Source organism: Bubalus bubalis, chromosome 4 (genome assembly GCF_019923935.1).
Source record: "Bubalus bubalis isolate 160015118507 breed Murrah chromosome 4, NDDB_SH_1, whole genome shotgun sequence".
Classification (NCBI taxonomy): domain Eukaryota; kingdom Metazoa; phylum Chordata; class Mammalia; order Artiodactyla; family Bovidae; genus Bubalus; species Bubalus bubalis.
This window is the reverse complement of record NC_059160.1, coordinates 48,603,124-48,620,124: the sequence shown is the minus strand read 5'-3', so window position 1 is coordinate 48,620,124 and position 17,001 is coordinate 48,603,124. Positions and strand designations below refer to the sequence as shown.

General features: G+C 48.0%; 1 protein-coding gene across 2 annotated transcripts in view; it reads right to left on the bottom strand.

Annotated features, from left to right (window-relative positions):
* The window catches only part of SYN3 (synapsin III), a 484,704-nt gene that overhangs the window by 425,857 nt on the left and 41,846 nt on the right, over window positions 1-17,001 (bottom strand). For both annotated transcript variants that reach the window (XM_025283567.3, XM_025283568.3), the window contains exon 3: window positions 2,553-2,610. In XM_025283567.3, coding sequence (XP_025139352.2) covers window positions 2,553-2,610 — 58 coding nt within the window. The remainder of the gene's footprint in view (window positions 1-2,552; window positions 2,611-17,001) is intronic.

The window sequence follows — 17,001 nt, the reverse complement described above, 5'->3', positions numbered from 1 at the left end:
ATTGGCCTCTTGGATAATTTGCCTTCTGATTGCCACAGAGGGAGATGATGAGAAATCAAGATGACTCTAAATTAGCCAACTTTTCCAGTGTGGCTGTAGCCTTCAGAGGTTGGCTGAGTGTCCCCAGGGTCCTGAGTGAGCTATTCTTAGGACAACTCTCTCTGATGCTCCTGCTTACAGATTTACACCCATAAGTTGGGCCAGAAGCAGCATTGAGATAAAGGGCAAAATTAAAACATGCTTCTGGGGTTTCACAAATGGAGTGAGACAGCTAGCAACTGAGCATTTACCAGATGGTTTATGGAAAACTCAGATTTTTGAGGGAAGACTGAAGAACAGCAATTTATCTCTGTTGGAAACTGACAAGCAGATTGGAATCTGTGGAATCCATCAGTTAGTCATTCTGCAAATATTTGCTTCCACTCTAGTATGTGCCAGGCCCTGTGTTATTTAACAGAGTGAGATCCAAACAGTCATGGTCCCTACCCTCATGCAAATAATACCACATCTAAATATGTGGTTAAAAACTCAGATAACTACAAAGGAAAAACTGGGGTGCTAGGTAAAGGAATAACCAGGTTTCCTGATTTAGATTGCGGTGGGAGGGCTCAAATAAAGAATGTCCGAGAAAAGAATTTTAAACTTAACACTTTTAAAGCTTTGATTTTTCAGAAAGATCAGCCTGGTTTTAGTACAAAAAATAAATTGGAAGTGGATGAAAATACGAAGTTAGGAGGCTATTGATTATGAAGACAGGATGAGAGCTGATGATGGTTCAGCCAAGGAATTGGCAATGGAAACAGAGAAGAATGGATGGACCAGAGGGCTGTGGGCTGTGGCGTCTATAGCATGTGGTGAACAGGTATAATGGTGAAGGGAAAAGGAGGCAGCCAGGAGACTGTGCAGTTTCTAGCTAAGATGCCAGTTAGATGGTAGAGAGAGGATTTGGGAGGATGAATAGGTTAGGGTCAGGGGAAGAGTGTCCTCAATCATTCCACACCCCGAGCTTCCACTTTCCTTACCTCTGCTCACGCTGATTCAGTCTCCTCACTCTTCCTGTTGCCATCACCACTTGTTGAAATCCTAGCCATTCTTTACAATCCATTTCAAATACCACCCCCTCCTTGAAGTCACTTGGACTCCTCCAAATAGCTGTGGCCTCTGCTGCCCACAGCACTAAGTTTGGATCTCTCTTTCCTGGATTCCACCTGTGTTGGGTTCTGTGAAGACTTATCCTGCCTCCCTTTCTAGACCACAAGTTATTTGGGATAGCGCCTCTGCTTCTCTATCCTTGTTCTGCACATGTGAGCTAGCTAGCATAGTAGATGTTTGACAAATATTTGTCAAGTGAACAAAAATAACCCGCTCTTTGCCATGGAAGGAAAACCAGTAGACACTGGACTGACTTGAAAGCCACAGGATCAAATTGAAATTCAAGCTGTAGGTGTTTTAATATTAAGCCAACTCAAATTTGATGTTCAAAAAGCTTTCTGTTCCTCCAACACATCAAACTCAGAGTGCTGGAAAAGTCACATCCTTCGATTTTTCTGTGGTGCTTTTCTGAGTTCATCTTACAGCAAGAACCTTTTCCATCTTATTGCTTGCCTTTGATGATGAGGATGATGATAAATGGGTAACATCTATTAAGTGTTATTGTATGCCCTGTGCTGGTCTAAGTACTTTTCTTGGACTAACTCATTCGATCCTCTTGGCTACCCTATCAAGCTGATGCTCTACTCCAGTGGTAGATGAAGAAACTGAATTTCAGGGGGCTTAAGTATTATTGAACTAATGTCACAAAGTTAGTTGGGACTGGAACCAAGAGTTGAGCTCCAGAGTCCATGCTCTGATGTGCTCTCCTAAGGCCAAGCACAGTGCTTGGCATTGAGTTGGTCCCCAGAAAGTCTTCAGTGAATGAAGGGGAGGAGTCCTAGATCTGGAGGCCACAAGTTCTGGTCTTAATTCTACCACTGACTTCCACTATAACCTTGGGTAAGTCTGTGCTTTTTTTCCCTATAAAATGAAGTGTGTGGATACTAGTGGTAATAACAAGAGCCAGTAGCTGAGATTCTAATCTCTTTTGAGGCTTTAAATAATTTAATCCCAAGGAAAATGAGACACAGAAAGACTCACTTGCCCAATACCTAGAAAACAAGGGAGTCAGGATTCAAACCCATTGTGCGCCTACACTGTGCTTCCAAAGAGACACCTCTGGGACCACGGTGGGGAACAGAGGGAGGTGGAACAGAATGGAGCAGACTTTTGGGCTCCCTGTGCCCATTTCCATCAGAGAAGCTCTATGTGTCTCTATTAGAATGGGCCCTACTTGAGATTCCTCTTGAATAAAGGTTCTGCTGCTAAAACAGAAAGGTTGAAAACTATTGTACTAAATAATTCTGGAATTTAAGACATCTTCCAGGTATGAGCCGGGATTTTTCTGGTGATCCTTACTCATTATAGTTTCAGAAGATGGGGGCTAAGTACGCTTCTGGGAATGGCTCTGCCTATAGAAAAGATCATGGTGATAGCACTAAAGACTAGCTCCAACCTACCTGTTCCACTCGGATCTCAATCTCTCCATTCACCTTCTTTCCATGGAAATACTTGGCCCTGTGAAGGAGAGGAAGAAATCTACTGAGTAAGGATACCAATTGCTTCACTCTTTCCTCCCTTCTTCCAAAGGCCTTACCCCTCGAGGTGCATGTCCAGACACATTCCCCACCTTCTTGCTCTCTCCCACCCAGATGGATGATTTCCTCATTATTTATATGTATCACGTAGGAAAGGGAAAGAGTACAGGATGTGAGGATTGGAGACTCAGGTTTCGGTTCTGCCAAGTCACTTTACATCTCTGTGTCTCCGCTTTATCCTCTGTAAAAGGGAGATATTAACGTCTGCATAATATATTTCTAAACATTATTTTAAGGATCAAAAGAAATAAAGAATCCTACACAAATAAATAATGCAGAATTATTTTATTAGGTAGACCCTATATGACCTGTAAATGACTTATTACGTTGCTCTATCCATCCACTCCTTTATTTGTCCATCTCTCCAATGAAGCAGACCTCATCTGCCCCTTCGTCCATCCAACCACCCTTCCATCATCTTTCCTATACACCCCTGCTTCTGTCTTCCCATCAGCAGTAAATGGCATCCCATCTGCCCATCACTCGAAGCAAAAACACAGACTTCATTCTTATCAGCTCCTTCTCTCTCCCTATCGCCATGGGTTCTACATACTAATTATTTCTCAAATCCATCCACTTGTCCATTTTCTCTAAAAGCACCCAAATCTTGACCTTAGTCATTTCGTTTCTCATATAAATTCTCTCTTCATGCTCTACTTTTGTATCACAGCACTTACTATACTATAATTCGTTATAGTTAGTAACTGGGTTCACGCCTGTTTCCCACTGAACTATAACACAATTCCTCCAGGCTAGGAACAATCCGTCTTACTCATCATTCTATTTCCAACATGTACCAGAGTACTTGATACACAGTACAAGCTCAATTAATATACGCTGAATGAATAAATGATTGAAGAGATAGATGAAGGAAAAAAAGATACTTTTTGAGTACTCACTCTGTGCCCAAAAACTGTGCTATCATCTTAACCTACAGCCCTTCTCATTTAACACTTAAAACCGCCACCACGAGGTGGATATTATTATTTCCATTCCATAAATAAGGAAACTGAAACCCAGAGAGATGAAATACTTTGCCTAAGCGGCTTGAATCCTGGACTTTCATTGCCAGATCAATGCTTTTTCTCAGCCCTGAAAAACATCACCAAATGTTGGGGTGCTCCTGGGTTTAGATGACCTCCCACAAAGCAGAAGTAATACAAGTTTACATTGGCTCTTTTTGGTTGTTGGTCTGATGAAACCAAGAGCTCTTAGTGACTTGCTGTAACCTGAGCACTGTGTTGAACATATCCATAGACCTTCTCTGGGGCACAGACAGCTATTTGCTCCCAATCCCAATTCTCCTCTTTGCCCACAGAGACAACTTTTACAGACTGGCACCAAGAAATATTATCAATATATCCCAGCTTTCCATTCAGCTAGGTATGACCACAAGTTGTTCAGTCGCTCAGTCGTGTCTGACTCTTCGTGACCCCATGGACTGCAGCAGACAGGCTTCCCTGTCCTTCACCATCCCCCAGAACTTGCTCAAACTCATGTTCATTGAGTTGGTGATGCCATCCAACCATCTCGTCCTCTGCCATCCCCTTCTCCTCTCGCCTTCAAGCCTTCAATCTTTCCCAGCATCAGGGTCTTTTTAAATGAGTAAGCATTAGCATCAGGCGGCCAAAGGATTGGAGTTTCAGCTTCAGCATCAGTCCTTCCAATGAATATTCAGGGTTGATTTCCTTTAGGATTGACAGATTTGCTTTCCTTGCAATCCAAGGGACTCTCAAGAGTCTTCTCCAGCACCACAGCTTGAAAGCATCAGTTCTTTGGTGCTCAGCCTTCTTTATGGTATGACCACATGCTTGAGCTCTAATCAGTAGTGTTATATCCAAGAATCTTCTTCTTAGTTTCTTTTCTATTCTTGTCTCTGGAACATTGATGTTCCCATCTCTTTTCAACCTTCCACTTATGAAAGAATCCTTCTGCAAATTCTCTTGACTAAGTTGCAGTCTGTCTGTTCCTGAAGTCTATCTACACTTAGCCAACTCCAGTGGAATTCACCTCTCTTCAGGACTGCCTGAATCTCAGACTGACAGCTCTAATATTAATGCCACTTTTTCTTACAGCGTTGACAGGCTTAGACGTCAAGTGGATAGAACTTTATGGGAACAGGAGCTGTCAGTGTGACTTTAAAAAGCAAGATTTTGTTTTTTGCTCCCGGGATGGTCTTCCAAAAAATGTGTGCTCGACCAGCCTCATGCAAAGGGAACCTTTTCACATTATTTGTGAATTTTATCACGAATAAAGGTAATGTTGGCAAACTCCAGACACTGGGATAAGCCCACCTCTAATATTTGTACAGCATGGGGCTAAAGAACAAATGGAAGTCTATGTATCATATGCCTAACATTTAAAATTGATAAAGGTGGCAATCATTTAAATAAAACATGCCCATCTCTTCCTTCCTTGAACAATACAATTTCATAATGACCTGGAAGGATCAGACTTTGAACTTCTCAGGACTCTTAGAGATCCACCCAGAACACAGTGGCATGGAGGTTGACAGCTCTTGGTTCCCATCATCCTTTCTAATTCTCCTCCTAGTCTTCTCTCTGTCCTGCATCACTGGGGCTTCCTATGCATGCTTGTGGATGACTCGGCCCATGCGGCCAAACTTTGTCTCCTTGCCCACCCATCAACAGTCCCCATGCCATGTATGGGGAGGATACATCAGGGAACTGACCTACACAGGCCCTGGAATTAGGCCTGGGTCCTCATGGGCAGGGAATTCTATAGGTTGGATAACCACTGCATGATCAAAGGGTATAATTTTCAGGGTCCTCCTTTGTTGTAAGGAGTATAGCTAGTAAAGGACTAAGTAGGACTGAGGGCAGGGGTCCCTGCTGCTTGGGTTTACAAGAAGTACTGGATGATCCTGGGACCTCAGGATGGTAACTGAATGGTAATGAATGAAATCACTGGTATACTAGATAAAGCATGGATCTCAAATCACAGAGGCTCGGGCAAAATCTTAGTTCTACGACTCACTCACTGCATGTTCTAAGACAAGGTACTTAATCCCTCCAGGTCATAGTTTCCTCCAGGTCACTTGTTAAGGGATGATAACATCTGCTAGCCAAGGTGTGGTGAGAAATTCACTTGATCCTGTACTCAAAGGACAGTAAGTAGAGAGTGTGGACTCAGGGCCAGAATACCTGGATGCAATCCCAGTGCCACCCCTCACTCTTTTTTTTTCTGAAACCCTGCAAAACTCCCTCAACCTCCATGTGCCTCAGTTTCCACGTCTGGGAAATGGGGATAATTACAGTAACTGTCCCACGGGGTGTTGTGAGGATTAAATGTGACACGACGTACAAAGCACTTTAGAATGGTTTCTGGCACAGAGTAAGCTCCAGAGTATACAGCCCAGGGCCTAAAGCAGAATCAATGACAACAAAGAACTACCAAGTGTTTACACTGCGGCTATGGGTGCTGTTTGCGGGGACCCACAAACATAATCTTACCCTCTTGGGGGTTATAGAACGGAATTACAGTCCGCCTCACTTTGATCTGCCCCCTCAGTGAGATGAGAGATTGGTGATGATAATCAATAGGCGACATTGATACAGAAGGCTTGCGGGCCCTTCGCATCCCTTCTCCTGTTGTACTGACCCCAGCGACCAAGCGGGAGGGCTGGGAGCAGCTCCCACAGGTTCAGTCACACAGAGCCTCTAAGCAAGCAGCAACGGTGAGTTAGATCTTGTGCTCCAAGAGTTTCAGGATTCAGTCTAGACCCTCTAGGCTCCTTCATGATCTAGACCCTGTTGACCCATGACCCATTTCTTCTCTGGTTTTCTGCCCACCTCTTGGACACGCTCAACTTTCTGCAATTCCTGTGCTTTTATGAGTCTGAGCCTGTGCAGTTCTCTCCTTCTCTGCTTGGTTACCTCTTTCTCATGTCCCAAGATCCCTGACCACTGTTTCCTTGAAAGCACCCTCCCAACAAGACTGGGTTAGGTGTCCCTCCTCTGGGTCCCCACAGGGAGCTATACTTAACCACCATACGACACATATCATTCTGGTTCGAATTACACATCCCCTGTCCCCGTACACCTGGTCTAGGAGCTCCTGGAAACCCGAAACCGTGTCTCAAAGCTCACTGCATCTCTCGTATCCGGCACAACGTGCCAGGGCACAGGCACATGTTTAAGGAATGCTTGCTGACTGGGTAAATGAATAATGTTTCCTGGGATAGCCTAAGGGGCAGCTCGCGCTCCAGATGCTCTGCTGCCATCTACTGGTACAACGGTGTAACACAACACAAATCCCCACCCATTACCACATGGGAGTCAGTCCCCTTTCAGCGTCCCACACGCACAGGGTTCTAACTCTTAGCTCGGAACCCAGAGCACGCAGCACTACACCACCACCACCCAAACAGCTCTGGCCTCCACTGGCCTCACCTTCTCGGGAGAAACACTTGTTTTGCCCATCTCTGGAATGTTTACCGCTGGGCCTGCCAGACGGACTCAGGCTGCAGCTGAGGGTCAGGCGGTCCATCCCCCCGCCTGGCCGGGAGTCAGAAGTCTGTCTCCTGACAGGCCACACAGACTGCTGCCTCCTTGCCTGGGGCTCATTCAGGCTTGAGCTGCCTCTGAACAGTTCCGTCTGGCAGAGGAAGAGGTAGGGCTGGTCTGGAATTCTAGATGCCTTGGGGGCTGGGGTTGCTGCCGGTGTAATTGCCCAGCTGTCTGACCTCAGGTAGAATGGATGACCCCACTGTGCCTGAGGGCTCTGTCTCCCTAAACGCAGACCTCTTCCAAAGGCCCTAATATGTTTATTCTCATAATGAGTTTTCAGAGTCCGCGGGCCAGTCAGTCAAGGCCTTGGCCTTGGGAGGAGATGGGGGGAAGCTCTTGATTCTACAAAGCTTCCACCTCTGTGGGTGGTCTCATATTTTACTGCCACATCAGAGGCACCAGGAAGGAGAATATTATAAAACCAGTGCCGCCTGGGGTGGGAAATCCCTAGTTTGGGGAGGCGGGATGTGGTGTGTGTGAGAGAGATTTATGGGGAGCGATACTGAGTTCTTTCATGGCTGCAGCAGCAGCAGAAGGAAGAGGAGAATTAGCACAAACAGGATCCACCTGTGCACAAGCAGCGCCCTTCTAATAAATCCGTCTGGGATGTAAAGTCAGTGTGGCTCGGCCCTGGCGGTGCCCTTCCAGGGATGAGGGGTCAGGAAACTTCTCAGGCACACTGGAGCCTATTGGGGGAGTAGTGGGGGGAGAGTGAAGGCAGGATCTGGCCCTAGAAACTGATTTTCACATTTCTGATGAAACATGTCAGTTGCTGATTTTTGGCCTGGACAGAAACTGGGGGAGATGGATGACGGATCACATAGGAGAACCCTGAAGGTGGACACACTCAAGGTTTTCCAGTTAGCAAGATAAAGAGGCTAACATGATAGGTTGGATGGATGGAGGTGTGACAAAAACAGGGCCTTTGAACATGGAGTTCTAACTCAGAGATCCAACTCCGTTGTTGTTGCTCAGTTGCTGAGTCATGTCTGATTCTTTGTGACCCCGTGGACAGCAGCACGCCAGGTTTCCCTGTTCTTCACTATCTCCTGGAGTTTGCTCAAACTCATGCCCATTGAGTTGGTGATGCCATCCAACCATCTCATCCTCTGTCGCCCTCTTCCCTCCTGCCTTCAATCTTTCCCAGCATCAGGGTCTTTTCCAATGAGTTGGCTCTTTGCATCAGGTGGCCAATTCTAGTTCCATTATTTACTCCCAGAAACAGCTAACCCTCCTGCTCCCCTCCCACTGTCAGAGGGGACCCTCCAGTGATGGGGCAACCTCACTGTACCTCTTTGCAAGTGGAAGGGCTCCAGGGAACTGGAAAGGGGAGGGGCTCTCTCAGAGTGACAAGGGCCCCTGCATCTGTACAAGGATCTGTGAAGGTAAGGAAAGGAGACCGACCCACTAGGGCCTCAAGGATGTGATGACTGTTCCCTCAACGCCTTCTGACAGCAAATAGGGAATGAGACCTCTGTGGAGGTCTGCTCACAATTCACATCATTTATTCACTACTCACTGAGCCTCGTAAGGACTGGGCACCTTACTAGGCATGGGGTGGAAGGCTGATACAGTCCCTGCTCTTGTGGAGCTAACATTCTCCTGGAAAAGTCAGGAAACGAACCAGGTGAAAAGGAAGTGATGAAGACGATGAACAAGGTGGTACAGGGCAGGATGTGGGAGCAGGGAGATCTGATCCAGGAAAGTCAGGGAAGCCTTCTTTGGAAGATACTCAACACAGTTGTACTAACCATCTATTGTGTGCCAGAGCCTGCAGGCTCTCAAGAAATAGCAATGAAGATAACTCAGTGCTTGGCCTCAGGGGGTTTACTATCTAATGGGAGGGAGAGACTCATAAAGTACAATGACCACACAGGACATTAGCTCTAAGACCAGGTCAGCCCACTGAAAGAGACCCAGCCCAGTTTAAGAGCCTAAGACTGCTTCCCTGATAAAGTGACCCAGTTCCTCAATCTACCCATCTATCCATCCATTCATCTATCCATCCATCCAACGTTTGGTACCTATCCTTTGCCAGCATCAAGGGCTGCAAAGATGGCTCTGAGAAGGTCTGATGAGTGTGTATATGTGTGAAAGGCACACAGGGCAGAAGAGTTAGGCAGGTACTGGTGGCACATGGGGGCCAATGAATCTTCCTGGGGCATGTCCCTCAACGTGCAGGAAAGATGAGCGACAGGCATGGAGCAGAAGACCTGGGTTTGAAATGGCAGCTCTGGCACCTGCTACATGACTCTGGATAAGCCTCTGCTCCCTGATCTGATGGGTGAGGATGGGAAGCTCTACCCACAGGGTCATGAGGATAAAATGAGGATGCGGATTGGAAGGCCTCTGGGAACCTGCCAAAAATGTGCCAGCAAGTGGTTGCTCTCTGGCGAGCTGCTGGTGTGGACTTCACCCTCCAGGTAAAGAGGTGGGTGAGCACTGCTAGCGTTAGAACTAGCTGGTCCTCTCCAGCGCTGCTGTTTACTTCCTAGCGCTGCCTCAGACAAACATCAACCTTTCCAAGCACCAGTCTCATTTGCAAAAATAAGCACATCGCTATGTCTGCCATAAGGCCCCATGAATGTTGTCCCTGACACATGGCAGATGTAATGTTCATCTCTTTCCCTCCTGTCGTTCAACAGGTGGGCATGTACCTGGGGAAGTGACAAATCATTCAGGGGAAGGTGGCAGTATCTTCATTACTCTAAAAGGATCTCCAGCTTCATGTCAAGCATGATGGAAACCTGCCTTGGCTACACTCCGGGAGCTCCTCTTTCTCCCCAGAACCAGCCTTTAAGGCAAATAAAATCGTCAGCCACCCACTCACTCTGACAGCAGAGATTATGCCAGAATGTTACCTCCCAATCCCTAGCCCTCTTCTCTCCAGAGACACAACACTGTGTCATCCTCACTCCCACAGAATTCTTCAAGTCCACAGCCTTCATTTCAAAAGAACAGTTCACGTTTAGAAGGCTAAGCTGTTCTTTCAGCAAACATTTAAAGAGCATCTATCAAGAACTCATTAACAGATGCTTATCTATTAAGATGCTTTCAAATTGTGGTGCTCGAGAAGACTCCTGAGAGTCCCTTGGACTAGAAGGGGATCAAACCAGTCAATTCTAAAGGAAATCAACTCTGAATATTCATTAGAAGGACTGATGCTAAAGCTGAAGCTCCAATATTTTGGCCTCCTGATGGGAAGAGCTGACTCACTGGAAAAGACCCTGATGCTGGGAAAGATTGAAGGCAGAAGGAGAAGGGGTTGGCAGAGGATGAGATGGTTAGATAGCATCACTGACTCAATGGACATGAATTTGAGCAAACTCATGGGAAACAGTGAAGGACAGAGGAGCCTGGTGTGCTGCAGCCCATGGGGTCACAAAGAGTCAAAAACAACTTAGGGACTAAACAACACCACTAAGAGCTCAACCTGGCAAAATGCCCATAAAAAAGATGATACCCTGAAAGGTAATTCACACCAAGGTGTAAGTGACTTATAGCTGACCATCTGTAAAAGGGGTTTAGATGGGATGAGTAGAATGAGAAGAAGGGAACCATGAGAATATTAAGTGTTTGATGTTTGTGTGAGGCCTGTCAAGGTGAGAAGGGCAAGGCACAGAAGGAGAAGCCTAAGAGAAGTTACTTTCCCTCCACCTCCCTCCTTCCACATATTCAACCAATTACCCATCCATCTGCTTACCCATCCATCCCTCCATCTCTCTAAGTGAAGTCGCCTAGTCGTGTCCGACTCTTTACGACCCCATGGACTGTAACCTACCAGACTCCTCTGTCCATGGGATTTTTCAGGCAAGAGTATTGGGGTGGGTTGCCATTTACTTCTCCAGGGGATCTTCCCAACCGAGGGATCGAACCCAGGTCTCCTGCATTGCAGGCAGACGCTTTACTGTCTGAGCCACCAGGGAAGTGTTCCATCTCTCTATCCAGGCTCTACTATGTGCTTAGCACTGTGCTAGTCCCTAGGAATCATACTGAACAAAACAACCCCCTGCCATCCTGGTGCTCCTGGTCTAGCCAGGAGACAGGCCCAGATGAAGAATATTTACTCTGACTCCTCTCTTCATCAGAAATTACTAACTGGCAAACCTCATGGAGTCCACGGTCTTATTTTGTTGGACTTACATTATATACTTTTGATTTTAAAACAGAGAATTCATTTATCAAGAATTCGGACTACTGGCTTCCCCTGAAAATCAATAACTGAGCATCACGAGACCTGTATTTCCACATGGCAAAAGCTGGCTGAGAGGACGGCAGCTGTTGCCTGCAGTTGGGGCATCAGTTCTCACGCCTAACAGTCCCCATGGCTCCCTGTTGTCTCTCTGCAGCCAGTGTCAAGTGGCAGAGGCATTTGTCATAGAGCCTGGGCTGCTGTCTTCCTTACAGCAGGGAAATATTTCTCTGTGCCTTTGCCTTTTCCTGGCACCTGCCCCTTCACTCACCGACCACCTTGCCTCCTGTGAGCAGCTGCACAAGCAACCCCTAATTTAACTCATTCCATTATGAAGGTGGCAATTAGCTCAGTGAAAATCTTCAGGAAGCCCACACCACTGCCCTTCCTCCAAACTCAGGTTTGGAGGTCAGAAAAATGGATACAAAGCACCGTACCCTCTCTTGCCATCACAGACAGCCTCCCTCCTGCTGAGGAAACACATCCCATGCAGGCTTCCACAGGCCTCAGGAGGAAAGACATTCTGCAACGAGACTGATGTCTGCCCAGTGACCTGCCTCCCCAGGGCAAGGCTGTAGCCAGGCAGGTGAAGTCTGGAGGAACAGGAACAGCTATTGCTAAGAGAGCCCATTGCATCTGAGGGACTTCTCTGAAAGAGGAGGACCTAGGCAAGAAAATCACATTTTGAAGAATGAGGGAAGACTCAGAAGTTGGACAGTGGAATTATCCAGAAAAAGGCAGGGCAATGGCAGGAAAAATAACTGAGACATAAAAGCAAGAGAGGAAAATGAGACGTTTCAGGTCTGAGACTCCTTTAAGGGCTTGCAGGCTGGCCCCTTCAGAGTCTGGGCTCTTCTGCATTACTCCTCCCAGGCTGCCAGCCTAGTTGTACCGGAAGCTGCAAGTGATGGGGGCTCACTCCTCACTGGGCGGCCCGCATGGTCTTCGGCTGATGTTCCCGTTACATACACTGAGCTGACAAATCTCCCTCTTTGTCTGCTTTACCGGCCTCAGTTCTCCCAGTTGGGAACCACATGAAACCAGTCCTCTAGCCACGATGGTTTCTAAACTCGGCTCTTCATCATTTAAAAAATGTTTCCTGCGCTCTCCTCTGGATATTCTGACTCAGTAGTTCTGGAAGAGCCTCTCAATGTGGCCTGTCCCACCCATTCTGACTTCTATTATCAGCACCTCCATCTGCACTTGTATTCATGAACCAAGCCTCTCTCTTGCACACAGTCTTGATGGGACTGTCCCCAAGTGTCCCTGGGATATGTTATGGAACCACCCAGGTTTGTTCTTGCCCAGGAATTTTATTTTTAAGCAGAGAGGCACAAAGCTTGGAAGACAATAGAGGTGACTTCTCCAGAGAGTGTTCACAAGTTCTTGCCTCTTAGGTCCAGACAGAGCCTCTCCTGACCTCTCCAAAACTTGGGTCTTCTTGTTTTCTTTTCATTCTGTGAGCCTCCGGCATATTTTCCATAAACCCTCCATTTTGCCTAACTCAGCCAAAGTCATTTCTTTTTCTTGCAAACAAAGAACTCTATCTATACAGAAGGTGAAGAGCGGTACCTGATAATCTGAATGTCATTCTGACAGAAATGGTGCTTTGGGGACCATGATCTCAGTTTATTGTCATTGCTTGATTGATGAAGGCACTGAAGCCTGGAGAGGACAGTGTCTCCCCTGAGATTTCACAGCATCAGCAGGGAAGGGGGAACTGGGGAAGACACAGCGTCCATCAGACTCCTCCCCGTGCTACCTTCTGCTCTAAGACACTTCCCCCAGATTTCCTAGCCACACTCTCACAGGGCGAAGACTCTACCAGGGCAGGAGACAACTCTTCACTGTTTTCCCCTCCCTTCCCTCTCGCCCGTGCAAGAGCAGGGGAGGAAGCAGCCGGGGCACAGAGCCTCTGGATTGGATGGCGGGGAGACCTCACGGAGAGAGGTCAGCACTTGAAAAATTCCTCAAGTCAAAGGGCTCGGGGCCTGGGTGCCACACAAGGCCCTCACTGTGTGCGGACATTGTCCCCCTGATAAAAGGGGCCGGGCCTGGGAAAGCGGCGCTGGTGTCCAGGCGACAGGCCAGGCTGCTGGGGAATGCCCAAGGCCCCTCCCGCTCCAGGCACCAAGGTGGAGGGAGGGGGAGTGGCAGGGGGTGCCCAGAGTGGGAGGACGAGCCTAGAAGCCCAGCGCCACCCCAGGTTGCAGGGGGTGGCTTGTGTGAATCTGTGAATGAAGGGAGTAAGAGGATGGCAAGACCCCTCTCACCAGGCCTTTCCTAGCTCCCTGCCCCCCACCTCTGGATTTCCCCACAGGGAACAGGCAGGGCTTGCCCTTATTTCAAGGAGAGTCTTAGGGGTGGGGGAAGAGGTGGGTGGGGGGAGACATAAGGATTTTGTTTCCTAGAGCCTAGTGTCTTGAACAGACAGGTGTGTATCCTGCCTTGAGCCCCCCTACCAACTCTAGGAGGAGGGGAACCAGCCCGGTCCCCGTCTTCCCGTCTTCAGAGTAGAGAGTGTGCCAGCCCACCAGCACACAGACACCCCTCCTCCAGGGCTTCTAGAACGCAGCCCTCAAGCACGTCCAGCTGAGCTGAGAAACGTGCCACGTGGCCTCCTCCCCGCTGCCTGCCAGTGCCACTCTATTCACCAGCAGTTAGTATCACAATTAGCTGTTTGTTTGTTTGTTTTTTAACATTTTTATTTATTTGGCTGTGCAGGGTCTTAGCTGCAGCACACAGGATCTCCCGTCTTCCTTGTGGCATGTGGAGCTCTCGCTGCAGCATATGGGATCTTTAGCTGTGGCATGTGGGATCTAGTTCCCTGACCAGGGATTGAACCCAGGCCCCCTGCATTGGGAGTATGGAGTCTTAGCCACTGGACCACAGGGAAGCCCCTGCAATCAACTGTTAACACCGTCACCATTTCAGTGCCTGTTACGACAGCTAAGCCCAATACCAGCCCCGCTTGTGGCATCATCTCCACCTCTTACTGACCCTTCATGAGAGGTGCCACGATCCTGCCTTACAACTGAGGAATGTGAGGCCCGGAGGTCAGAATCCCCCAAGGTCTCATGAGTGAGCGAGAGCACAGGGGTCCAGGCAGTCTGCCTCGAGACTGTCCACTTGATTTTGTTCCTGCCCTGCTGGTGACTGAGACTGTTCAGTCCTCATCACAGGCCAGGAAAGCAGCTTCCTGAGAATGAGGTCAATGGAAGGGGTGGGAGGGCTGGTTTGGCTCCCCAACCAGAAGGCAAGGACGCACAAAGGCCAGCTTCTCACTGGGCCCATGTTAGCAGGGCTGGGCACTGCCTCTTGTTGCCACCCTCCGTAAGTAGTGGGGTGGAAAGATAAACTAGCAGACATCTACTTAAAAATGAATTCCAGATAAACAACAAATAATTTTGTGGTACAAATCTATATATTGCATGGGATATATTTATACTAATGCACTGTTTGTCTAATTATTAATTGGACATCCTTATTTTTACTGGCTAAAGCAACAAGCAACTCTACCCAAAAGCCTCTGCTGGTGATGCCAGCTCTCAATTTAATGCCCCCTTCCCACCCACTGCAACCGTCCCCTGACAAGATTGCACAGTGGGAAGCAGAAAGTCCTGGCCACCCTGGGGCCAATTAGGCCACAGCAAGGCTTCAAGGGGCTGCCAAGACACCCTGAGCTCACGAGTGTCTGGATGGCTACAGGAACCCCCACTTCCCCTGCACGTCAACATTCTGGCTGCCCAAAGGCACTGATGGAGAGGGTGCTCGAGGTGGGCACTTTCCTCTGAGGAGGAGGTCACTTGGCCACCGTGCTGTAACAGGGAGTCCTGCCCTTGGACATGAGCGTGTGTGGTATGTGCACTCACACGAGGCTCCAGAGCCCTCGGACACAGCACACGAGGCCTGTGCTCAGGTGGGAGAGGGAAGGATGACAGGAAGACAGGGATGCCAGACTTGTCAGCTGGCCAGCCTGGGCCGGCTGCACACGCCACTGTGCCTGCTCTCATCCTGGGCTCGGAGCCTTAGTCCCCTTCTTCACATGAGAACAGTAATAGTGCTCCATCAGTTGTTGAGAGGATTAAATCAGAGAATCCATGAAAACCATTTAGCACAGTGTCTGGTCGTGCAAAGTGCACAGGTGCTTGTCCTATGACAGTGAGGAGGACCTGACCGCATTCCCAAAGAGCTCATGGTTTCTTCATTTGTGTGTTCACTCATTTTCAACCTAGACTTCTTAGCACCTACATCATGCCAAACACTGAAGCCCTCGGAAACAGTCAGCAGGAGGTAGGTCACCATGAGATATGCCTGCAAAGAAGTTACTCTTGTTAAAGTCCAAGCCTACCCCTCTCCTGTTTTGGTTTCTCAAGCAGTGCATGGTATGTCCGTGCCTTGCTTTCTTGTCTGTAAAATCCTTCCTAGGAAAATCAGAAAGTGTGACTGGCAGTGGTATACTGGCTGGCTCTCTAGGGAGACCTAAAAATCCTGGTTTGCAGCATTTGCCCATTTCCATGGTGTAAATGCTCTCACGGCCAGTGTGACTTCCAGTTAGACTGAGCGGTGTGAGAGGGGAAAGGGGATTAAAGAATGCCACCAAGGTCACTCTCAGCATCACTGTCACACCTTCACCCTTGCCATTACCTGTAATGTCACCTCCAAATCACTCGTTCAATCAACAGACGTTTCCCAGCACCCATTATCTACCTGCCCTGTTCTAGGCTCTAGGACACAAAGACAGCAAGTAGGCATGGGTGGGTGGGTGGTGGTGGGGACACAAATTATCACACAATATAGCAACTCTCAGTGAATCTAGACATGCGCAAGGTGCTCTAATTAGTATCATTAACCGTCATATGGTAGGATGCGGCAGCCTCACAAACTCCAGGCTGAAAGGATAGTAGCTAAGGGGTGTTTAAAACTAAGAATCCCCTTTTCATTTCCTCCTCAACAAGTAAAAGAAAAAGGAAATTCTATGGAAGGGTGGAGAATAAGAGGGAGGGTAACAATGGATCAACCCTGGACATTCACTGGAAGGACTGAAGCTCCAATACTTGGCCACCTGATGCAAAGAACTGACTCACTGGAAAAGACTCTGATGCTAGAAAAGACTGAAGGCAAAAGAAGAAGGGGGTGGCAGAGGATGAGATGCTTGGATGGCGTCACCGACTCAATGGACATGAGTTTGAGCAAACTCCAGGAGCTGGTAGAGGACAGGCAAGCCTGGTGTACTGCAGTCCATGGAGTCACAGAGAGTCAGACGCCACTGAGCGACTGAACAACAACAATAGATCATTGCTGAAAGAGAAGAGCAGCCATTCTGGGAACAAGGACCATGGGAAGCAAGAGGAGGGAGGGTTTGAGAGACCCCTGGAGGGAGGGGCTGGGGGCCAAGCCTTAGCTGCCTTATGCCCCCTTCACCTCAAGATCCCCCTCCCAAGCCCATCCAGGCTCCAGAGACCTTGAAGGTAAAACTGAGATCAAGAAGTACACCCAACCTTGTTATGAAGAACCCTTTTCTGGGTCATGATCAATGTTCTCATTTTGAAAAAAAAAAAAAAAAAAAAAAAAAATCAAACCTTGGGTT